At 43.3% G+C, this 26,239-nt stretch overlaps 1 protein-coding gene across 8 annotated transcripts in view; it reads right to left on the reverse strand.

The window, feature by feature from the left end:
• The window catches only part of VPS13C (vacuolar protein sorting 13 homolog C), a 213,820-nt gene that overhangs the window by 89,241 nt on the left and 98,340 nt on the right, over positions 1–26,239 (reverse strand). For all 8 annotated transcript variants that reach the window (XM_065558347.1, XM_042853814.2, XM_005285023.5 and 5 more), the window contains 9 exons: positions 17,172–17,231; positions 14,739–14,901; positions 13,007–13,123; positions 12,313–12,416; positions 9,811–9,978; positions 8,048–8,352; positions 6,651–6,795; positions 4,703–4,859; positions 157–287 (listed from right to left, as the gene is read on the reverse strand). In XM_065558347.1, the coding sequence (XP_065414419.1) occupies positions 157–287; positions 4,703–4,859; positions 6,651–6,795; positions 8,048–8,352; positions 9,811–9,978; positions 12,313–12,416; positions 13,007–13,123; positions 14,739–14,901; positions 17,172–17,231 (1,350 nt within the window). The remainder of the gene's footprint in view (positions 1–156; positions 288–4,702; positions 4,860–6,650; positions 6,796–8,047; positions 8,353–9,810; positions 9,979–12,312; positions 12,417–13,006; positions 13,124–14,738; positions 14,902–17,171; positions 17,232–26,239) is intronic.

Below are 26,239 nucleotides of genomic sequence, written 5' to 3' on the forward strand. Positions count from 1 at the left end.
TCATAAGTAACAGAATGTAAATCTTAAGTTCTACTGCAGCAAAGGTGTCATACAAAGTTAACAAGAATAGAGAATGTTTTTATTCTCCTACCATGAATTTTACTGACAAAAAAATTGACATTTTCCCCCCAGCTTTTAGAAGATTTCACCACATACCTGATTATGGTCATTGCTGTAAAGAACTATTGAAAGTGACTCAAAGTTGAAGTCAAATTTAAGAGTTGAATAATATTCCACAGGAGGCTGTGATGCAGAAATATCTGTTTGCCCTGAAGTGAGACCAGGATCTGCAAATTGAAAGAAAATTTCATACACTCACAACAACTTAATTTTGCTTTTAAAAACCAAGAAGTCTATTAGAATATGTCCCAAAAAGCTTAATAGTATCTTTCAAATTCAGAAGGCTAAGTCTGAATTAGTCCCAACAAAAAGACCTCCTGATACAATTCAAAGATTGTGTTAAGATCATGCCTGATAAACAAGACAGTGAGAGACCGAAAAATCAATGAACCAAAATAGGTTCATTAGAAACTAGGCCTAATTGGTAGACAAAATGAGAGGATGGGCTATTCCACCCATCATTCCTTTCTGGGATCCTTTAAAAAAAAAAAAAAAAAAAAAAAAGTGATTTTGGGGAAGATACTGGCTACTGGATCTGGTTTAACCATTGTGGTTGCCACTCTCACCATCTTCTGGGACCCTGAGCCTTTGTCATCCCAATATGAAAGATGTCCAGACCAGATGAGGCCAAAGACCCATATGACATTGCTACCTCGACTGGCTCCAGCTGAATCCCATACATCTAGCGGGATTAGATAATTTGTCTCTTTGCCTGCCACGTGTCCTTTTCCTGCCCCACTTTATTTCTTCTCTTTCCTATCCTCAGGGCCCGTTCCAGGCACCAGCTTACCAAGCACATGCTTGGGGTGGCCACTTCGGAGAGGGGCGGCGTGTCCAGCTATTCGGCGGACGGTCCCTCACTCCCGCTCAGAGTGAAGGACCTCCCGCCGAACTGCTGCCGCAGATCGCGACTTTTTTTTTGGCTGCTTGGGGCGGCCAAAACCCTGGAGCCGGCCCTGCCTATCCTACTCCTTTTTCCCCACTGCGTAATTATAAGCTGGCCAAGACTGTATATTTTGCAACACTGCTGTTACCCTGTGACCAGGAAGAGGCAATTAAAAGCAATGCTCTAAACAGCCTGATGCTGGTACACTTTTTCCATTTCTGGACGTGGTAGATAAGACCATGAGCTGTGTCTGTGTTTCTCCAACAGCAACTCTCTCATAGACTCATAGACTTTAAGGTCAGAAGGGACCATTATGATCATCTGGTCTGACCCCCTGCATGATGCAGGCCGCAAAGCCGTCCCTACCCTTCCCCTTGACTCTGCTGTTGAAGTCCCCAAAACCTGCGGCTTAGAGACTTCAATTAGCAGAGAATCCTCCTGCTAGCGATCCCTGCCCTATGCTGCGGAGGAAGGCGAAAAACCTCCAGGGCCTCTGCCAATCTATCCTGGAGGAAAATTCCTTCCCGACCCCAAAATGGCGATCAGTAAAAACTCCGAGCATGTAGGCAAGATTCTCCAGCCTGACCCTCGTTAGCCATTATACTATTTACCTGCCATGGCACGGTATTCCTTTGACTAAAATCATGTTTTTCCATTAAACCATTCCCTCCATAAACTTATCTAGCTTAATCTTAAAACCAGACAGGTCCTTCGCCCCCACCGTTTCCCTCGGAAGGCTGTTCCAGTATTTCACCCCTCTGACGGTCAGAAACCTTCGTCTAATTTCAAGCCTAAACTTCCCCACGGCCAGTTTATATCCATTTGTTCTCGTGTCCACATTTGTACTGAGCTGGAATAATTCCTCTCCCTCCCTGGTATTTATCCCTCTGATATATTTAAAGAGAGCAATCATATCCCCCCTCAGCCTTCGTTTGGTCAGGCTAAACAACCCGAGCTCCTCTAGTCTCCTTTCATACGACAGGTTTTCCATTCCTCTGATCATCCTAGTGGCCCTTCTCTGTACCCGTTCCAGTTTGAGTTCATCTTTTTTAAACATGGGAGACCAGAACTGCACACGGTACTCCAAATGAGGTCTCACCAGCGCCTTATAAAACGGAAGCAGCACCTCCTTATCCCTACTAGATATACCTCGCCTAATGCATCCCAAGACCGCATTGGCTTTTTTCACCGCCACGTCACATTGTTGACTCATAGTCATCCTGCGGTCTACAAGGACCCCGAGGTCTTTCTCCTCCTCCGTTACTCCTAACCGATGCGTCCCCAGCTTGTAACTAAAATTGTTGTTAGTCATCCCTAAATGCATCACCTTACACTTTTCACTATTAAATTTCATCCTATTTCTGATACTCCAATTCACAAGGTCATTCAAGTCTTCCTGCAGAATATCCCTATCCTCCTCTGAATTGGCAATACCTCCCAGCTTCGTGTCATCCGCAAACTTTATCAGCCCACTCCTACAATAGGTTCCTAGGTCAGTAATAAATAGATTAAATAAAATGGGTCCCAAAACCGAACCTTGAGGAACTCCACTGGTGACCTCCCTCCAACCTGACAGTTCACCCTTCAATACGACCCGCTGCATTCTCCCCATTAACCAGTTCCTTATCCACCTCCGGATTTTCATATCCATCCCCATCCTTTCCAGTTTAACCAATAATTCCTCATGCGGTACAGTGTCAAACGCTTTACTGAAATCAAGGTATATTAGGTCCACCGCATTTCCCTTATCCAACAAGTCCGTTACTTTCTCGAAGAAGGAGATCAGATTGGTTTGGCATGATCTGCCCTTCGTAAAACCATGTTGTAATTTGTCGCAATTGCCATTGACCTCAAGGTCCCCAACTACTTTCTCCTTTAGAATTTTCTCCAGGACCTTGCACACTACAGATGTTAAACTAACAGGCCTGTAGTTACCCGGGTCACTTTTTTTCCCTTTCTTGAAAATAGGAACCACATTAGCTATTCTCCAGTCTAACGGAACCACCCCTGTGTTTACAGATTCATTAAAAATTATCGCTAAGGGGCCTGCTATTTCCCGGCCAATTCCTTCAATATTCTCGGATGAAGACCATCCGGCCCGCCCGACTTAGTCCCATTAAGGTGTTCAAGTTTGGTTTCTACCTCGGATACGATAATCCCCCCTCCTGTATCCCCCTCTGTCACGCTGCTAATATTCCTAATCCCTTCATTGGCCTCATTAAACACCGATGCAAAATATTCGTTAAGATATTGTGCCATGCCTAGATTATCCTTAATCTCCTCTCCAGCTATAGTCATCAGCGGTCCCACTTCTTTCTTTGCTTTCTTCCTATTTATATGGCTGTAAAACCTCTTACTATTGCTTTTAATTCCCCTCTCAAGGTCCAACTCTACATGGCTTTTGGCCTTTCTCACTCTATCTCTACATGCTCTGACCTCACTAAGGTAAGTTTCCTTACTGATCCCTCCCCTCTTCCACTCTTTGTACGCTTTCTGTTTTTTCCCAATCGCCCCTTTGAGACGGTCGCTCATCCAGCTCGGTCTAAATCTCTTGCTTACTAACCTTTTTCCCTTTTTAGGGATACAGGCCTCCGACAGCTCATGCAGCTTTAACTTAAAATAATCCCAGGCATCATCTGCCTTTAGGTCCATTAATATGTTTGCCCAATCCACTTCCCTTACCAGTCCCCTCTGCAAGTGAAAGTCAACACCAGAGCCAGAAGCTGCATTTCCTATCTTTGCTCCTGTTTTCTCTTCCCTGTTGTGCATGTCTGTCTTGTTTTGTCTTCTAAGAAATGGGATAAGATTTTAACAGCAACACTAGCACCAACCCATCTCTATCAACTTCTCTTTTCTCCAAAAGAGCAGCTATTACCGTCTTGACTGTCAAAGGAGGAGGTTTTTCCTTCTAAAAACTCTCTCCAACAAAAGGGAACAGCAGATGGTGCTAAAATGAAATCCTTATTTAATACTTTAGATTTCAAATGTTTTAACTAATTTCTTCTTTTCTGTATCCATAATAAAAGGTTAAAAGAATTTTTAAAGGTGTGTTTGCAATAGTACTGAGCAAGCTGAGATCTCTGTATACCAAGCTCTAAACCTTGTTTAAGACTCTTCAAAGTGGACAGTGACAGGATCTTGTTAACACCTTTGACTCTTTGGGCCCATATATTCCAGCTAAATACAACAGCACGTGCATTTAAGTATGTCTTTGAATCTATTTGGTTTTATCATTTAGGGTCTGCGTGGGTTGTCACTTTACCTCAAGAAACTACATCTATGGAAGCAATTTATTATGTTGACCTGACAAATGAAACTTGTTTTACAAGAGCAATAAGTGTAAATATCTTAATAAATATTCTTCAGTTTTTATTCAGCTTCATAGTAGTATCACTACTCTTCCCTTAGCTACAGATTTTGTTGTATTCTGTAACTTCTCCATAATCCATTAAGCTGTAAATTCAATAAGCCAAAAGCAAATATCAATATTTAAGTTCTAATGAATAACTAAGCAAAAGAAAGAAAAAATACACAGCATTTAACTGCAATGCCAGACGAGCTCCATGTATGCAAAGGTCAGCAGCTAGAACAATTCATTAGTTTACCGATGTTATACTTGCAAAGTACATGCAATTATTAACTAAAAACAGCTCATCTTTTTCTGAACTCGAGCCAAATTTTGGATTAAAGCTATACCTTCATGGAGATAAGAATCACTTTGACCTTTTTCCTTTTTTGTTTTTTGAGCTTCTTGAAGGGTCTGTTCTGTAGCACTTGACTGAGAAGAAGCGTCTCCAAGGTTATCCAGCAAAATTTTCATGAGGACAGTTAGGTCATCTTCACTGAGAGCAATCTGTAAATTGTAAAACACATCAACACATATTGAGAACTTGCCTCTTTATTAGTAGTACCATCACCACATCACCCAACCTAGACACTTCAGTCCAATTCATTCCATGTTAGTGAAGGTCTTTTCTTTCCAGCAATTCCTACCAACATTCTAATTAAGGGATGTTTCCTCTGTGAACAAGGTTGTAATTTGATTGAAAAACAACAATTTTGGCTGAAGAAGTCTAAAAATTCTAAGATGAAGAATATTTTTCCTTTTTCCAAGATGCCATTTGCTTCTTTTCGATTTAAACAAAAAGAACCTACTCCATCATTTTCAAACGCTTGCTGGCCCCAAATAGCGTAATAATTATTTAATAAAAGAGTGAGTTAATTCCATATGGAACAGAAATGCTTTGCCAATGAAAAGAAAAGCAGGCAACATTAAGTCTGGGAAGTGTTAAATTAGGACCCAACACTTTTTATGACCAAGTAAATAAGTAATTCAACATTAAGGAATCATAATGCAAAATAGAATGTTATGAATATATAATTATTTATACTATTTACAAGAAACAGCAATACACCTTTACAGGACAATTCTTAAAGTCTCTAGAAATGTATGCTGTTAATGCATTTAGGTCTTACAACATTTAAGTAACTACATTGGGCCTCCTTTTGTGCCATGTACCCCACTTTGTGCCATGCCACTGATGGATTCTGGCCATAGGACAGAACTCTCCAATCCCAGAAGGATCATACTAGTACAAGACGACTCCTGTGGTAGCCCTCGCCAAAAAGGCCTGATATATCAATTCCCTCCTCCTTACTGGTACAGGGGTTAGGGCAACCCCTACTCTGATTCCTGGCTAAAATTTGGGACTCTTGAGGCCATTAAAGTGGGACTCTTGCTACACTGTGAAAATGATGGGAAAAGAAAGTGAGAGGATAAAGCTGAGATCTGATGATTTCTATTTACAGTAAAAACTGATAAAGACTTAACATTCACTCAAATAACTGTGCAATACAGGGCAGTCAAACTAAGCTGAGTTTCAGAGCCTGCAACTTAGCTTCTGGATTCTAGCAAAGCAGTTTTCTTTCTTTCTATGATAAAGCAGCCAGGTTTGGTCTGCTTGTGTTAAGTTGCTGCTTAATAAAGGGAAACTCATGCTGATGGATACTGCTGGCTATTAATCCACAAGACTATGGTATTTGAGCTCTGCCAGGATCAGCTGATCCTAAATATAGACTTCATTTTATCATGCACCCAAATCATCTGACTACAACGAAGCCATACAACACCTGCCACTACAACCACATCAGATCACTGTCAGGCTGGAATTGTACATGACTGAGAGACAGCCAAGGAACACCGCGGTACCAAATAAAATACCAGTAGTATTCTGTAAGCATCAAGAACCTAAAGTGCTGGGGCGGCTCTATGTATTTTGCCGCCCCAAGCACGGCAGTCAGGTGGCTTTTGGCGGAGCACTTGCAGGAGTTCTGGCTGGTAATGAGGATTCGGCGGCATGCCTGCGGGAGGTCCACTGGTCCCGCAGATTTGGCGTACCCGCCCCCGAAGCCGCGGGACCGGCAGACCTCTCGCAGTCATGCCACCGAAGGCTCTCTGACTGCCGCCCCCACAGCAACCGGCAGGCCGCCCCCTGCGGCTTGCCGCCCCAGGCACGCGCTTGGTGCCCTGGTGCCTGGAGCCGCCCCTGCTAAAGTGCTACAAAACAAGTTTACAAGATCTGCCTAATCATTACAGAAATCTCTTACTACTTAAAATGCAACAATTAGTTTGCCGTGGCGTTACCTGCATAGGTTTTAGGTCTCCTTTGATCCCAATTGCTGGAATATCATGATACCAAGCTGCTGCTAAATTTCTCTGGACAGACAAAACCAGATTTACTGGCTGTAAAATTTCAACATCTGGTTGAGAAGTGGTGGGTATAATACTCCTGAAAACACATAGAAAAAGATTAAAAATAACATCTATTGAATCTCTGATGACATACAGTTCATCCCCTACTTCTCCATGAGTAGCTGGGAAATTAGAAGAGAATGGAGCAGGTGAAAACCTAGATTTCTCTACAGAAACCATGCTCAAAAACCAAGAGCTTGGAGCTTTGCCCTTCAGCCTTTTTATTGGACTACAGCGATAAAGAGCATTCAAATCTCAACTCAGAATCATATCTTAATCATAGAATATCAGGGTTGGAAGGGACCTCAGGAGGTCCTCTAGTCCAACCCCCTGCTCAAAGCAAGACCAATCCCCAGACAGATTTTTGCCCCAGATCCCTAAATGGCCCCCTCAAGGATTGAACTCACAACCCTGGGTTTAGCATGCCAATGCTCAAACCACATGTTTTAGTTTATGCATTCATGAGAAAAGAATATAGTGGTTGCCACTAGCAAGTAAAGATTTCCACAGATATCACACAATCTCTGCAGTTATGCACTTCTTTTCTATGTAAAGTATAGGTTAGTGTAGTATCACAGGTACCACTATGCAATAATTGTAGGCAAACATTAGCTTGTCAGCAAAAACTACTGTGGCAAGGCCAACAATCGTATGTTCCTGGCCAGTATATGGAATACATTTATCTCTAGTACTCTACAGAACAAGACTGTTTTCCCAGAAATAATGTATTAATTTATTTCTACTTATTTTACATTTATGAGGCACAAAATAAAAGTATATATAAAATTCTACAGAAGATATGAGCCTGTGTGTGAATATTTATCTGTATTCTGGTAGTGAAAGGTAGTGCCTTGATTATAAGTTTACAAATTAACCACAAGACCCTTTGTACTGTTCATGTGTCAATTCCAAAGAACCCAAGACAAGTATTTAAAAAAAAAACAAAAAAACCCCCACAACAACAACCAGTTTTGTCATTCCAGGAAACCTAGGAATCCTACTCCTATCCTCTAAAAACATTGTGTTAAATAGAACTAAAAAAAAAAAAAATTTTTTTTTTAAAAGCAGATTTAACAATTAACATATTGAGCCTCTTCAATCAACCACTTTGCTTTCCCATTGCACAACTTCCCCCTCTCCCATGACATCCGTACAACCTGTTTAGGTATTACATTTTTTGAGGCACAGGCTTTATCTTCTTACTCTATGCAGAGCACTGTTGGCACTTGAACTGTTTTCCAACACCAATTATAAACATTCAGTATCAAGGGACACACAGTAGTTTATACCTTGATAGCTTCAAATGAGTTAGTTGCACATCCATGTTGTCAATGACTGGAGGAACTGAAGATTTATCTGTGAAGTCCAATTTAAATTCATTCTGAACTCTGATCAAACCAAGATCTGCTACCAGAGCATTATGGGAGACTGAAGACTCAGGGATGACTACAACCGGAGCTTTTAAGTTGATATCCATTGAAAGGCGGAAGCTCTTCTTAGCAAAATCTTTCATGCTGGAAGCAGCCATTTCTGCAGCCTGGACTGTAGCTGCACTCAGGGCTTCCTCTGCTGCTTGGAAATTGTTCAGGAAGTTCTGTTGGAAAACAGCATTATCTCGCGTAGCACAAAAATAAGTACTTTACATTAGGGTTCCCAAACCGTGGGCTGCGACACAGTCCTGGGTGGTCCGCCGGCGCAGTTATGGGTGGAGCTAGGGGCGGCATGGGATGGCGCTGCAACGCAGACAGCAGTGGCGGCTGACGAAGTGGCAGAGGGCAAGGTGGAGCCGCTGGGCAGAAGATGAGAAGAGGCCAGCCCTGAGAGGAAGCAGCTGGAGGGTTCGCAGCCATTCCCACTATAAGCTGCCACATCCTGCCACCCACGGGTGTCAAGGCCTCTGGAGTATTGGCCCCACGGCCCTCCCAGGGATTGGGGCTCAGCGGAGCTGCTGTTTCTCTCTGGACAATGCCATGATTGGAATCATTATAGGTAATGGCCAGGCCTGACTCAAGCACCTGCCTCTGCCCTGCACTGCCAGCCCCTGAGCCCTTCCCTTATTCCTAGGCAGAGGGTGCCTGTGAAGCATGCCAGGATACTGGGTGGGTGACTGGGGCAGAGCTGCCAGGTGACAAGCTCAAGGTACTCAATAGGCTGCTGAAGCAGAAGTTGTCAGTGGGGGCTGGCTGTGGCACCTGCCTAATCCATTTGCGCTCTCACTGGCCCTGGTCCCTGCTAAAATATAATCAAGTTGGAGTTCACAATTCTTAAGTCTATCTGCCTCACTTACACGATCATCTGCTAGCTAAGCAGGGTACTCATTGTTGAATTCAACCCTACTTGGAACATGCATCTAAAGCAGGATGCACTATGTACATTTATGTCTAGTTGTACTTTTGGCTGATAAGATATCTACATCTGAAGGCAGCAACAGAGGGTCCTGTGGCACCTTTCAGACTAACAGAAGTATTGGGAGCATAAGCTTTCGTGGGTAAGAACCTCACTTCTTCAGATGCAAGATTGAAGAAGTGAGGTTCTTACCCATGAAAGCTTATGCTCCCAATACTTCTGTTAGTCTTAAAGGTGCCACAGGACCCTCTGTTGCTTTTTACAGATTCAGACTAACACGGCTACCCCTCTGATACTTTACATCTGAAGGGTTTACACTCACATTCAACTATTTGTACATGCCAAAACTAAGTCACCGTATCACTCTTGTTCTTCATCATTCCCCTTCGTATTTATCAACCTCTTGCTGAGTGGTGCAACTTCTAAACATCATGTCTTCAGGGTAAGGAACTTGGTCTTACATGTTTATGTTTCAGAGAGACAAAGTGAGTGAGGTAAAATCTTTTATTAGACCAACTTCTGCTGGTGAGAAAAGTTGGTCCAATAAAATATATTACCTCACCCAGCTCGTCTCTCTCATATCCTGGGACCACCACAGCTACAACAACATGGCATAAAACAGGTTTCTGCCTTGCATTTTTGGGCAGCATAGAAACTATTAACTGAAACTAAATGTACCAAATTATACATGCTAGTAACATCTTACCAGAAGTGACATGAAGAATTTATGGAGATAAACTATCTGAATGCAGCCCACTTTTAGACACATTTTACCATCCACCTTGGACATATCGGTGTAGTCTTCTCCTTCAGTAGCGTTTGGATAAAGGACCATTTCGAATCGAAACACTTCATCTCCCATTATGGAGACAGCCTGGAAGAATTGAATTGAGCTATTTTATTACATATACGTATTTAGTATCCTGATGTAACCTTTTGTTAATTCTGTCACAGACCAAGAATGTAACACAAGTTGTCTAAAACAAATAGGATGTAACCACGAGTGTATTAACAAGCAATATATGTGACTTAGTGGTAATGGGGGACTTCAATCATCCAGACATCTATTGGGAAAATAATACAGCAGGGTAGAGATTATCCAACAAGTTTTTGGAATGCACTGGAGACAACTTTTTATTGCAGAAGGTGAAGAAAGCAACCAAGGGACAGGCTATTCTAGATTTGATTCTGACAAATAGGATGAATTGGTTGAGAATTTGAAGATGGAAGGTACCTTGGGTGAAAGTGATCATGAAATGATGAGTTCATAATTCTAAGGAATGGTAGGAAGGCAAACAGTAGAATTAAGACAATGGTCTTTAACAAAGCAGACTTTAGCCAACTCAGAGAATTGGTAGGTAAAATCTCGTGGAAAGGGATAAGTCTAAGGGATAAAACAGAGTTCAGGAGAGTTGGCAGTTCTTTAAAGAGACATTATTAAGGACACAAGCGCAAGCCATCCCAATGCTGAGGAAAGATGAGAAGTATGATAAGAGACTACCTTGGCTTAACCAGGAGATCTTTAATGACCTAATATTGAAAAAAAGTCATACAAGAAGTGGAAACCAGTTCAAATTATGAAGGATGAATATAAAAAAACCACCACAAGCATGTAGGGACAAAATGAGAAAGGCCAAGACACAAAATGAGAGGCAAACAGTAACAAGAAAACACTTGACCAATACATTAGAAACAAGAGAAAGACAGAGGACAGGATAGGCCCATTATTCTATGAGGAGGGAAAGACAGTAACAGAAACACAGCGTTAAATGCCTTTTGTGTTTCAGTTTTCACCAAAAAAATTAGCAGTGATCAGATGACTAATATGGTCAACATCAGTGTAAATGGGATAGGATCTGAGGCTCAAACTGGAAATGAACAAGTTAGGAATTACTTAGACAATTCGATATCTTCAAGTCAGCAGGGCCTGACAACGTGCATCTTAAGAAAGATCTTGCTAAAGAGATCTCTGAGCCATTAGTGATTATCTTTGAGTACTGGCGGACAGTAGCTATCAATGGTTCATAGTCAAGCTGGAAAGGCATATCAAGTGGGGTCCGTAAATATCTGTCCTGAGTTTGGTTCTATTCAATATCTTCATAAATATTTGGAAAATGGCAGAGTTTGAGGACAACACCAAGCTAGGAGGGACAGAACAGAATTACAATTGAAAATGATCTTAAACTAAAGAAATGGTCTGAACTAAATAGGATGCAATTCAATAAGGACAAATGCATAGTACTATGCTTAGGAAGGAATAATCAACTGCACAAATACAAAATGAAAAATGACTGCCTAGGAAGAAGAACTGCAAAAAATTATATGGGGGTTATAGTGGATCACAAAGTAAATATGAGTCAACAATTAAATACTGTCACAAAAAAAAGCAAATATTCTGAGACACGAGAAGGGATTCTTCCACTCTACTCAGTGCTGATAAGGCATCAGCTGGAACATTGTGTCCAGTTCTTGGCACCACAGTTAGGAAAGATGTGGACAAACTGGAGAAACAGAGGAGAGCAACAAAAGAGATCTAAGGTCTAGAAAACATGACCTTGAGGAGCAACTTGATAAAGAGTCTTCAAGTACATAAAAGGTTGTTATAAAGAGGAAAATACATTATTCTCCTTAGCCACTGAGGATAGGACAAGTATTAATGGGCTTAATTTACAGCAAGGGAGATTTAGTTTAAACATTAGGTAAAGTTTCCTAACTGAAAGGGTAGTTAAGCACTGAAACAAATGACATGGGGGTGAAGGGGCATGGAATCTCTATCACTGGAGGTTTTAAGAACAGGTTAGACAAACACCTGTCAGGATGGTCTACATGACCTACCGAGGTTCCTTTCAGTCCTACATTTCTATGATTCTATGTTTAATACAGCATAGCTAGATACACAAGTTTGAGTGATTCCACTCAATTCTATTATCTCATTTAGCTATTTCTGTCTTACTGGAGATTTTAGTCATTTTGCCAAAGGCGATATCAGAACACTAACCTAAGCAAATAATGAAATATTCAAAAGAAAATATTTTATTTCCTTGGTATATATGTAGTTTTTAATTTGACAATTTTTGAAGCAACACGTTTGTCTTCCACATACATATCTCAATAAAATGTATTAAGCAATTGATTGTGCTCTGTTTAGTCAATGTATATTTTTTTAAAAATCATAATTTCTATAATCTTGTCTCATTGCACAAGTCACCTTTTTATGAATGGTCTTTGGATCAACATTTGTGATTATGATGTCCTCAAGTCTGGAAAAAACCTTTATCTTTTTAGTTTTCATAGAAACAGAAGCATCCATTCCTGATGAAAAAAAATCCAATTTTAGTTCATAGTAACAACAGGTATAAAACACAATAAGGGATTCTGATACAATAGGACCTTCACATAAGTACATTAATAAAGACACATTCTTTCTTGAATTTTAGCAAAAATGGTACAAGCTGTTCAACCTTAGGAGTTTCTGATCTAACAATTTGCTTTATGCCCTCTACCACATAGTCTTAGATTGGTGATGAAGAGACAAGACCATTTCTAACTTTCTCTGAAAATACAGGGTTGAGTACCAGTTACTAACACTGATGAGTGCCTTACTCTTAGAGAATCAAGTCCACAGTATTTCTAGTGAGTTAACAACTCAAGTTTTTTTAATTCACCCCATTAAAAACTAAGCACTTTGCCAAATACATTTTCCTCCATCACACATGTATCTTGGCTATTAAAAATCTCAGATTAATGCTCAGTTGCTCTTTCATCTCCTGTTAAAAATTTAAATAAATGCTACTGAAATATTAATGTACAACTTCTACAGTAGCGTTTTAAAAACTTAGGGGGAAAAGCAATGATGCATCTCTTTAAACTCTACTAGTCAAAATACTTAACTGATAACTTACCTTGTATTTTAATATCTGCAATGTTACATTTCTGATCACAGACAAAAATGTTGAATGCATTCAGCTTTGCAGTAAGTTTCAAGTCATATACATCTTCATGGGCTGCATCACTAAATACTATATAGCAGAAATAACCATGGTCAGAAGAGGGCACATTCATCCCAGTAATCTAACAGATGCAAATCATCTTGTAGTAATTAAGGTTTATATATACACACACTGTTCAAAAGTTATCTATTGCAACACCTTGGAAATTTTAACTCTATTTGATCAAAGCTATGGCAAAATTTGATTACATTGTGTAGAAGACTGATCATTGTTCTGGGACAAAAACAGCAGCCAAATGAAATATAGGCATAGCAATCACTTCAAAACAGAATATGGTTACATTTTCCATATTTGAAACTTCCTCTGAGAATAGTATAATTCCAAACACAGTTTGTAGTTCATTCTTTACATTCAGGAAAGAAAACTAGACTTCACAATGTAGTGAGAAATCACTGTCTATCCTGGACAGGAAGGGAAGCCTTCAGGTGTAGGAAGAAAAGCAGCTCCTATGCCACAGACCAAGACCAATTAGGACAATCAGCCAATTTCAAGCTCAAGCCTATCAGGCTTAAAAATAACCCTAAAAAAACCCAAACTAGCCAATCCTTAAATAGCTTCTAACAAAACTCTCTTTACTGTTCACTAGTGCTTGCTGATACGAACATAACACAAATAGAAAATGTGGTTTAGGATTCCTCTTATAAACTGTGGTTCCATATAGTCTGGAAGTTGGCAAATACATGGTGAAATTTCAAAAGATGCAAGCATTCATATGGAATTGTCATATTAGGCAGCAAGAGAAGGTTGTGGCACATACACTTATGAAGCACCACACTTCAGGTATGTTTCACTACTGTAATGTGTAGTGAGTTTTGATGAGTCATAGTTCAGTGAAGACATCTGACAACGATGCCTCATCCTCTGCAGCTCCAATAAGTTTTACAGGAAGTTAGTCTGCCCTTTTCAACTTATAATGCTGTCTCCTTCAGTGAGATGTTAAAGCTACCAACAAGTTCTTGCTACATGTTTGAAAAATGCAATGAAGGGGTATACATACTATGGCAGCTACCTTGTCATCTTTTACTAGAATCACCTTAGTTTTTCACAACCATTGTTAATATTCAATTAGGATACTACTTTATCTACCTATAAGGAATAGTAAAGAAATGTATTTGTCAAGTGACCAATTTTAATTCATTCAGGTGATTAAAGTTATCCAAGAGGCTAATGGGGAAGAAGTGGAAGTGTGCAATGATCATACCTAATCTCACTAATTCATACTAATGAAATAGCTCAACCATTGATAAAGCCAACTTTGTTTATTTTAGACTTTTGGTGGATGTGAATGTCAGGCAAATTAACCAGTCAAGATAACTGTCTATAAAAATTAATTCACTATCTGGGAAAATACCTAATGCTAGTAGTATTTGTACAACAAGAAAGTGTTTAGCAATTACCAAAAAGAAGAGTCAATATCCTTAGAAACTCATCTTACATGATTTTTGTTCAAACAGATATTTAGCATTGTGAGTTACTACTGTCTTTTTCCATGTACAACTGGGTGTGTGACTAATGTGTAGCCAGATGAACTGCTCTGTGTTGCTTGCAAACAATGCTGATTGACAGCAGCTGGCAAGCTACTGAATCACAAATAAAAGACATGGAATTTCCAATATCACAATACCTGCTTTGAGAACAGCGCTTTTTTGTTCCTCTCTTTGAGGTTTTGGGTCAAATCCCTTATCAGAGCTGGTAAGACCACCTGATGGAACACTATATGTGACAAAGTTCATGATGGAAAGTAAGGCTTCTGTGTGGAGTACTAGATCCAAAGATGAAAAGGACACCTAACATGATATAAGAGAGAGAGAGAGAAAGAAATGGTAATATTAACTAAAACATATCATACTGGTACGCTATGTGTTTGTATGACTAATTCAAAATTATCACCACTGAAATGTAGAAAAAATTACTTACTCTCTACTCATGTAATCCTACATTTTTGACCAACATAGCATTGCATAGCAATAGAGAAGAAAGGCACCAAAATTCTGTCACATGAAAGCTTAGAATGACACAAGACGATCCTACAAGGACATTATACCACATTCTGTGCCACATATAAAATATGCTATTTGATGTGAATCTGCATTTTTAACTAGCGCTACTTAGGTGAATATAATATACAGTATTAATATTAGTTTATACTGCTTAATCCTTCTCCATGTCACAGCTCAGGATCAGAAAGCACTGCATGTTTAACTAGGGCTCTGAAAAAGCCAACCAAGGACACACAGCTGTTTCTGTCTAGAGCCCCTACATCTAGGTGAAGTTCTAGGATAATAAAAGGCTTCAAACAATGCATCCACAATAGAGGGTGAGCTATAGTGGCTGTCACTAAAATCTGTACCATTAAAATATGACAGAATGTAAGTTAGCATGGTATTGCCTTCTATTGTAGTAACTTTTGGCAAATATTTATATTATTAACAACCATGGTCCCTCTGGCCTTGCCCCCTCATCTCTGAAGTGCATACCGTATATACTTTATCATAAGCTGGTTCGTTTATAAGCCGACCCCCCCTCCTCCAAGATGGATAAGTAAAAATGGAAAATTTTTATAACCCGTTCATAAGCCGACCCTGTAATTCAGGAGTCAGCAAACTTTGGCTCCCGGGCCATCAGGATAAGCCGCTGGTGGGCCGAGATGGTTTGTTTACCTCAAGTGTCCGCAGGCACGGAGGTAAACCTAAGTAAACAAAGTGTCCCAGCATGCCAGCTGCTTACCCTGACGGGCCGGGACAGCAACTGGCGGGGAAATTTTTTGGCAGGGGAGAAGGTGGGAGTCAGGGGAGTAACGCCTGTGACCACCCCCCACATGACCCCTAGCCCGGGACACCCCCACTCTCCCTTCCCACCTTATCTGGGGAGGGCCGGGGAGGATCTCTCTGACCTGGCTGGAGCTGCTCCGGCAGGCTGGGCAGCGCAGCCACAGCCTGCTCTGGCGGGCCAGACCGGGCGGCACGGCCGCAGCATGTTCCAGTGGGCTGGGCCGGGCGGCACAGCCACAGTGTGCTACGGCAGGCTGGGCGGCACAGCCGCAGCCTGGTCTGGGGGGCGGGGCCAAGCGGCACAGCTGCAGCCTGCCAGCCCCGGAACTGCAGCTGATTCGGAGGCTGGGGGGGGAGAGCAGCATGGTCAGAAGCGGAGAGACTCTGGCCCCTCCTCTTCCCTTCTGTCTCTGCTGACTGTGCTGCCTCTCCTTTCTCCCTCTGTTGGGGGGAGGGGCTGTGTCCCACCTCTCCCTCTCTATACCCGTTCATAAGCCGACCCCCTTCTCTGGTGCTTCCCTTTTTTACTAAAAAAAATCGGCTTATGGACAAGAATATATGGTATTTCGTCACTTAATGAGGTTCAAAAGGGGAGTTCCCTGCAAATAAGCAAGTAGTCTTCTATACTACATCTGCACTGGAGCTGCTCGCTATCGTCCATGTGATCTGGGTTGTGTACAGAGCTGGCTTGCTTGCTTCAAAAGGATACTGAAAGGGGGTGGGGAAAATAGAGCTGAGCTAGTTCACCTGGGGCGCAGTCTATCCACCAAGGAAACATTGTGAAGAACTCTTCCTCCAATCAAGGAGTAGCTTCTCTGTGACACTGTCTCCCGTGTCCACTTGGGACAATACAGTGCTAGAGCCTGCTTGACTCACATCATAATTTAAAAGCCGCCCAGAGCGTTTACATAGCACAACTGTTCCTCCCCACTCTGGTTCTAAGAGCTTTTACTTTTCTACCACAAATATGTTCCCATTTGATATATTAACAAGTTTACTACTCTAGAGTACACCTCCTCCTCACTTTTAACAAATCACATCCCACAAAAACTATTGTCAGAAATTGGCATTGTCAGCTATTGGCATAGCTAAGAACAGATTAAAAATTCATCAGTTCCCATTTAAAATGAATAATCAATTCTAGACACGCCATTTTTCAAGTTACCTTAAAACCAAGTGTATTGTTTAAAAAAAAAAAAGATTTTTAGTTAATCTTTCAAAATAATTACATATTAACATAGGAGCTCATCTTAAAAGATTGCTGAAGTCTACATGCTTGTACTTACATTGACAGCTTGCTTAGTATTTTTGTAAGTAGTAGTAAAGTCTGGTCCATCTGCATCAGCCTATGAAAAGAGTCAAGACTGAAACACACAGTAACAGTATCTGTATTTTAACAGATCAAGTACAAAGTTAAAACTGAAATAAGATGCCAATTTTTAACCATGAGAATAATTAATAAAAGGAAAAGATTACAAAGGGACGTAAGCAATTCTACATCTCTCAGAGACCTTAAAATTAAGACTGGATGTCTTTCTAAACAATTCCTATTTTGCCAACATACGTTAATGGGGTCTATGTGCAAATTTACTGGGTGAAATTCTATAGCCTATCTTAATAAGGGGGTTAGAATAAGCAATTATAATAGCCCATCTTGCCTTCAAATCTACGTCTACAAATCACCTGATGGCCATTCTGAAAATACCATAATAAGCTCTCAAAACTGGAGACTCTCATACAAAACCAACCTTCCTCACAAACTTCCACGTGGCTGGACTTTACAAAAACAAGACAAGCCATTTACAATGCATACTTTACTTCTCTACAGAGGAAAAAGGACAGTAAAGAGGACGTTACTCACCCTGTGCAGTAACTGATGTTCTTCGAGATGAGTGTCCTTGTGGGTGCTCCACTCCAGGTGTTGGTGCGTCCCTGCGCCTTCGCTCGGAGATTTTTCGCAGCAGTACTCGTACTGGCCACGCATGCGCAGAGGCTGCCCCCGCTGTGAGTCTAGGGTAATAGTATGCATGCATGGCCAATCTCCTCAGTTCCTTCTCTACAACGGAGGCTACCCCAACTCCAAAGTAGAGGGGAGGAGGGTGGGTAGTGGAGCACCCACAGGGACACTCATCTCGAAGAACATCAGTTATTGCACAGGGTGAGTAACCTCCTCTTCTTCGAGAGAGATGTCCCTGTGGGTGCTCCACTCCAGGTGACTTAAAAGCCGTGTGCCTCATGGAGGTAGGGACTTCGGATCTGATAGGAATGCCGTAGATAGTACCGCCCTGGCCAAGCGGGCCATGAATAAGGGCATAGTGTTTAACAAATGTGTGTTCAGAGGACCAAGTGGCTGCTTTATAGATATCAGCCAGGGGAACTTTGCGTAAGAATGCAACAGAGGCAGCCAGAGATCTCGTGGAGTGCGTTCTGATGCCGTCTGGAGGTGTAACCTTCTTCATCTGATAGCACAGCCGGATGCATTGAGAAATCCAGCTTGAAAGTCTCTGGGTAGAAATAGGGGTACCTTTGGAATGCTCAGCAATCGAGACAAAAAGTTTTGGAGAATTTCTAAAAGGTTTGGTTCTATCCAAATAGAAGGACAACGCCCTGCGGACATCTAGTGTATGCATTGAGGCTTCGAACGAGTTAGCATGTGGCTTCGGGAAAAAGGTCGGTAAGTGTATCGACTCATTAATGTGGAATGACGAGTGTATCTTTGGAAAAAAATTGGGGTGTAACCTGAGGGTAATCTCGTCTTTGAAAAGTAGCATATATGGAGGGTCTGCCATAAGAGCTGCTATTTCTCCTGCCCGTCTGGCAGAGGTAATTGCCACTAAAAATGCTGTTTTCATCGAGAGGTGTAAAAGGGAGCACGTGGCTAGGGGTTCAAATGGTTGTTGAGTTAGGCAAGATGGTACTAGATGAAGGTCCCATGGGGTGGTAGGTGGTTTAATGTCTGGGTATAGGGTTTGGAGTCCCTTGAGGAAGCGCTTGGTGATAGGATGAGCAAATACAGAAGTATCATCAATTTTGTCATGAAAAGTTGTAATAGCAGCTAAATGGACCCTGATGGAGCTGAAAGAAAGGCCAGATTGCTTAAGGTCCAATAGGTAGTCAAGTATGAGCGGAAAAGAAGCTGACGTGGGACCAAGTTGTTTAGCTGAAAACCAGTGTGTGAATCGTTTCCACTTATGTAGATAGGTGGTGCGAGTAGATTGTGTTCTGCTATGTAGGAGCACTCTTTGAACTTGTTCAGAGCAATCTAGTTCGCTTTGGGAGAACCATCTAGGAACCATGCTTTGAGGTGAAGCATGGACAGATTGGGGTGGAGAAAGCGGCCGTGTTGTTGTGATAGGAGGTTCAGGATGAGAGGCAAGGGGATTGGTGGTCAAATCGACATTTTGGTGAGAAAAGGAAACCACGCCTGTCTGGGCCATGACGGGGCAATTAGGATCACCTTGGCCCGATCTGTTCGTATTTTTATCAGGACCCTGTTGAGAACCAGTATCGGGGGAAACGCATAGAGTAAGTTTAGGTGCCATGGGATCATGAATGCGTCTCCCAGGGAATGTTTGCCTAGTCCTGCTCTGGAGCAAAAATTGGGACATTTCTTGTTTTTTGCGGTTGCAAAGAGGTCTATTGCTGGGTAGCCCCAAATGCGGAATACATTGTGAATGGTGTGCTCGTTTATTTCCCATTCGTGATCCCAAGGGAAACGTCTGCTTAGTTCGTCCGCTGTGGTATTCATCACTCCGGGAAGATAGGCCGCCGATACCCGGATGTTGTTCGCAATGCACCAGTTCCAGAGTTTCATAGCCTCTGTGCATAGCGAATGGGATCAAGCTCCTCCCTGCCTGTTCACATAGAACATGCATGCAATATTGTCTGTCATTATGCGTACGTGTTGATTCTTGATTAGTGGCAGGAAGTGATGGCACGTATTGCGAATGGCTCGAAGTTCTAGGACATTTATATGGAGAGAGGTCTCAGTTGAAGACCTAAGTCCCTGGACTGTGTGGTGAGACATGTGTGCACCCCAGCCTGTCAGAGATCCATCGGTCGTCAGTATGAGGGATGGAGCCTGCTGAAGAAAGGGGACTCCAGAGCAGAGGTTGGAGTGAATTGTCCACCACTGTAGGGAATCTTTGACTCGGACAGGTATGGGGAGAGTCTTGTTTAGAGGGTGCACATTCGGTCTGTACACCGTGGCCAACCACGCTTGGAAGCACCTCATGTATAGACGTGCATTTTGGACGACAGAGGTGCACGATGCCATGTGACCTAATATTTGTAGGCAGTCTCAGACAGTCACCCGGGGACAGTTGCGAATCCTTGTGGCCAGTCGGCTTATAGAGTTGAAGCGGTCTGGTGGGAGAGATGCCAACCCCGTCCAGGAGTCAAGGTATGCCCCTATGAACTCCAGATGTTGGGTGGGGGTATAATGTGGATTTGTTTTTGTTTATTTGCAGGCCTAAAGATAGGAAACAATCGATGGTAAGCCGTATGGATCGGAGAGCTTCGTCGAACGTTGAAGCTTTGAGGAGACAATTGTCTAGGTAAGGAAATATTACGATCCCTTGTTTTCTGAGGTAGGCTGTAACTACGGCTAGGAACTTGGAAAAAACACGGGGGGCCGTGGACAGTCCGAAGCGGAGAACCCTGTATTGGAAATGTGTGGAGCTGAGAGTAAAACGTAGGAACCGTCTGTGGGACGGGTGTATAGTCACATGAAAATAGGCGTCCTGTAGGTCAAGGGCTGAAAACCAGTCGCCCTGCTCCAGCGCCGGGATTATAGTGTTGAGAGTGACCATCTTGAACTTTTGCTTTTTGACAAATTTGTTGAGCCGCCTGAGGTCGGGGATTGGTCGCCATTCCCCATTTTTCTTCTCTGTTAAGAAATAATGGGAGTAAAAACCCTTCCCTCTGTGTCGTTCTGGCACAGTTTCTACTGCTCCCAGTTGAAGGAGATGCTGCACTTCTTGGAAGAGTAGTCGCTCGTGAGATGGGTCCCTGAAGAGGGACGGGGAGGGTGAGTGGGAGGGAGAGGAAGGGGATGGCATATCCAATAGTAACTACCTCGATGACCCACTTGTCCGATGTAATTTTCTGCCATTGATGAGAGGATGGTCGTAGGCGGTGTCCAAAGATAGGTGTGCCGGCTGAAGTGGGAACGCTGTTTTCTAAACCCTCGACCAATGCTTCAAATCTACCTATTAGTTAGAGGGGGTTGCGGCGCCCCTGTAGAGTTAGGACGACGACGCTGGAATCTTGGTCTTTGGCGTTGTTGTTGCTGTTGTTGCTCCTGTGGTCTATAGGAGTATTGTGTAAATGCGGAGTAGCGTGGACATTGATAAGGTTGGTATCTATATTGTCGTCTTCAGGTCGCAGGTGGCTGGAGACCTAGGGACCGGAGGGTTGCCCTTGCGTCCTTCATCGAATGAAGCACGTCGTTCGTGGTGGAGGCAAAACGTTTTTCCCCATCAAAGGGAAGATCTTCAATGGTGCTCAGAAGCTCTCGAGGAAAGAAAGAGGAGGAGAGCCATGAACCCTGTCACATGACGACTGCTGTGGCGGTCGACCTTGCTGCAGTGTTAGCTACATCGAGGGCCGCTTGAAGAGCGGTACGTGATATGGTTTGTCCTTTGGAAACCAGAGCTGTGAATTGTTGTTTCTTCTGTTCTGGGATGTCATCAATAAAATCCATGAATTTATTATAGTTTTTGTGGTCATATTTTGCAAGGACTGCAGTATAATTGGCTATGCGAAATTGTAGTGTCGAGGATGCATATACTTTATGGCCAAAGAGGTCCAGGCATTTACTGTCCTTGTTGGCTGGAGTGGAGCGGGAGTACAGTTGCTTGGCCCTCTGATTCGCTGCATCTACTACCAATGAGTTTGGCACCAGATGGGTAAAAAGGAATTCAGAGCCCTTTGAAGGGATGAAGTACTTCCTGTCCGCTTGTTTACAGGTAGGTAGGCTTGTGGCTGGAGTCTGCCAGATGGATTTAGCAGGTTCTAAAAGGGCTACGTTGATTGGTAATGCCACTCTAGAGGAAGAAGAGGGCTATAAGATGTCTGTTAGCTCATGCTGTTGTTCAGTGACTTCCTCTAAGTTAATTCTCAAGTCACTGGCAGCTCTTTTAAAGAGGTCTTGGAATTTTGCATAGTCATCCGACGGTGTTGGAGGAAGGGGAAGTAAGGCTTCCTCAGGCGTTACGTCCGGCTCTGCTGGAATAGGAGCAGGACTCAGTTGCTCCTGGAAGTGTGACGGTGCTACCTGGTATCTTGTGTCACTGGCAGGTCCGTCAGGTGGCGGTGCTAGACTGGTGTTGCGCCTGGTCGAGGTGCCGTAGCGCACGTGTTCTTGAGGGTACGATGCCCATGGTGCCCAACATTGCCATGGTGGTGGGTAGGGAATAGGTGGTGCCATCCAGGGGTTCACTCCACATGGGGCAGGATGCTGAGAATAGGCTGAGGTAGTTTTTTTTGTAACCTCTATTGAATGGGGTCTGGGAGTCTTGATATGGAGAAAAAACTCCCTGTGGATCAGTTTCCTCCTCACTGGAGGAAGGTTGTTCAGATCCTGACTCAGGCATTGGAGAAAAACAGGCATTTATCAGGGAGACTGCAGAATAGGTGATACCAATAGATCTGCTGTCTGAGTAAATTGAAAAGGTGAGGCTCCTGCGTGAGGTGAAAACTGTGGAGGAGGAGGTTGCCCTGAGGGAACATTCCTCTGAGCAGGGGTTTTGCTTTTGATCTCCCTGTCAGTCTGTGCCGCGGTTGCCGGTGCCATGGTCGGTGCCGCGGGGGGCAACATCAGCCTGCAGAAGGTCAGGCAGGGCGGGAAATGTCGGCACCGTGTCCGTCGCGGTGCCATAAATGAGGCAGGCAACTGAAAGCCTGAAGCCTCGGCACCAGAGCCTCGCGCCGCCGCCGCAGCCTGAGGCGGCTTCCGTGCGGTGCCTGAGGAGCCCGGCTCTTCAAAAGTGCTGAGGCGGGAAAGCACGGGCAGGGAAACTGTTGACCTGCCTGAAGAACTCATGTGCCTCACCAACTTTTTTGTTGGAGAGGGCTGCCCATTTTTTGTAGATTTCTTCAGTTTTTTTGAAGCAGGGGGGCTGTGGCGGGCAGCAGAGCCGGAGTCGGTGCCTGGGTCTGAAACTGACCCGATAGACTTTTGCAGGAGGAGCAGTTTCAGTTTAAGCTCCCTGTCCTTCCGTGTCCTGGAACTGAGTTTGCTACAGTGGGCACATTTTTGGGGAATGTGGGTTTCCCGCAAGCACTTTATACATTGAGAGTGGCCATCAGAGAGCGGGATAGCGTCCTTACACGTATAGCAGCGCTTAAAGCCGGTGGAGCCGGGCATGGTAGAAGCGGCTGCGAGAAATTATTATTATTATTTTTATAACAGATAAAAGAACTAATGAACTACACTACCAAGAACTGACAGCAAACTATCTACTAGAATAGGTAATTGTAGCAAGAGTGAGGGATTTCCTAACGAGTCTGCTGAGCTCCGTCTCAGGCCGGGGACGGTAGAGAAGGAACTGAGGAGATTGGCCACGCATGCGTACTATTATCCTAGACTCACAGCGGGGGCAGCCTCTGCGCATGCGTGGCCAGTACGAGTACTGCTGCGAAAAATCTCCGAGCGAAGGCGCAGGGACACACCAACACCTGGAGTGGAGCACCCACAGGGACATCTCTCGAAGAAGAACTATCTAAACTCCTACATGCCACAAGAGGCTACAACACTGGTACCCTTAACTCACCCAACAATATTGTTAATCTGTCCAACCACACACAGCCCGGCAGAAGAGTCTGTCCTATCTCGGGGACTCTCTTTCTGCCTCACCATCCCTACACACATGATACAATTCTGCAGTGATCTGGAAGCCTACTTTCGCCGTCTCCGACTCAAGGAATATTTTCAACACACCATTGAACAGAGCACTGACCTACAGGAACCCTCCTACCAACACTACCAGAAGAAGAATTCTGCGTTGACTCCTCTCAACGGTTGAAATGACAAACTGGACTTCTACACAGAGTGCTTCTGCAGATGTTCACAATTTCAGCCTGTGCATGAACACCATCACTTGCCCCATAACCTCAGCTGTACAGAACGCAACGCCATCCACAGCCTCAGAAACAACTCTGACATTATCATCAAAGGGGCTGACAAAGGAGGTGCTGCAGTCATCATGAACTGGTCGGATTATGAACAGGAGGCTGCCAGACAACTCTCCAATACTACATTCTACAGGCCACTATCCTCTGATCCCACTGAGGAGTACCAAAAGAAACTACACCATCTGCTCAAGAAACTCCCTGCTACATCATGAGAACAAATCTACACAGACACACCCCTAGAGCCTGGACCAGAGGTATTCTATCTGCTACCCAAGATCCATACACCTGGAAATCTTGGAGGCCCCATCATCTCAGGCACTGGCACTCTTACAGCAGGATTATCTGGCTATTATCTCTCCTCAGACCCTACACTGCCAGCAGTCCTAGCTATCTTCGAGATACTACTGTGGAAACTACAATGCATTGGTGATCTTCCTGAAAACACCATCCTGGCCACCCTGGATGTAGAAGCTCTTTACACCAATATTCCACACGAACAGTATCCCTGATGAGGCCGCGGCACACTTGGTGGCTGAGCTTTGTGACTTTGTCCTCACCCACAACCATTTCAGATTTGGGAAGAACTTATACCATTCAAATCAGCGGCACTGCTATGGGTACCCACATGGCCCCACAGTATGCCAACATTTTTATGGCTGACTTAGAAGAACATTTCCTCAGCTCTCACCCCCTAATGCCCCTTCTCTAATTATGCTACATTGATTACCTCTCAAAGAAGTGATTGTCTCATAACCACCACCCTATATCGGAAACCTACTGACCGCTATATTTATTGACATGCCTCCAGCTTTCATCCAGACCACATCACACGATCCATTGTCTACAGCCAAGCTCTAAGATACAACCGCATTTGCTCCAATCCCTCAGACAGAGAAAACCACCGACAAGATCTCTATCAAGCATTCTTAAAACTACAACACCCACCTGGGGAAGTGAGGAAACAGATTGACAAAACGAGACGGTTACCCAGAAGTCTCCTACTACAGAACGGGCCCAACAAGGAAAATAACAGAACACCACTGGCCATCACATACAGCCCCCAGCTAAAACCTCTCCAGTGCATCATCAACAATCTACAACCCATCCTGGAAAATGATCCCCCACTCTCACAGGCCTTGGGAGGCAGGCCAATCCTCACTTACAGACAGCCCCCCAACCTGAAGCAAATACTCACCAGCAACTACACACACCACAGAAACACTAACCCCTGTAACAAACCCCGCTGCCTTCTCTGTCCCCATATTTACTCTAGCGACACCATTATAGGACCCAACCACACCAGCCACGCTATCAGAGGCTCATTCACCTGCACATCTACTAATGTGATATATGCCATCATGTGCCAGCAATCCCCCTCTGCCATGTACATTGGCCAAACAGGACAGTCTCTACGTAAAAGGATAAATGGACACACATCAGACATCAGGAATGGTAACATACAAAAGCCAGTAGGAGAATACGTCAATCTCCCTGGGCACTCAATAACAGATTTAAAAGTAGCCATAATTCAAGAAAAAACTTCAAAAACAGACTTCAAAGAGAAACCCCTGAGCTACAACTCATTTGCAAACTTAACACCATCAGTTTGGGCTTGAATAGGGACTGGGAGTGGTTGGCTCACTACAAAAGCAATTTTCCCTCTCTGGGTATTGACAGCTCCTCATCCATTATTGGGAGTGGACCACATCCACCCTGACTAACTTGGCTTTCAACATTGGTTCTCCACTTGTAAGGTAACTCCCATCCTCTTCATGTGCCAATATATATTTATGCTTGTTTCTATAAATTTCACTCCATGCATCTGAAGAAGTGGGTTTTTTTTACCTCTGAAAGCTTATACCCAAATAAATCTGTTACTCCTCATTGTTTTTGTGGATACAGACTAACACGGCTACCCCTGTGAACGTAATAAGCTTGATCTCTTCTATCTCTTGTTGGTTACAATTATGTACTTTCACATTAAAAAGACAAAGAAACGCACTAAGAGAAAGGAATGCACTAGTGTTAAGGACTACTGGACTGAGATGGTGTCCTGGACTTTCTCCCTAATAACCACGTACCTTCTGAAGGATATCCTGCATTGTAGGTTCTCTCTTGCTATAACTAAATCTACATCCATAGCTCACTCCCCTCTGAGAGGCTGCCTTGTTCAGAGTCCATTCCCCACAATTTGTGAACCCTACTGAGCCAGTACCAC

The sequence above is a fragment of the Chrysemys picta genome, chromosome 10 (assembly GCF_011386835.1).
Source record: "Chrysemys picta bellii isolate R12L10 chromosome 10, ASM1138683v2, whole genome shotgun sequence".
Lineage (NCBI taxonomy): Eukaryota > Metazoa > Chordata > Testudines > Emydidae > Chrysemys > Chrysemys picta.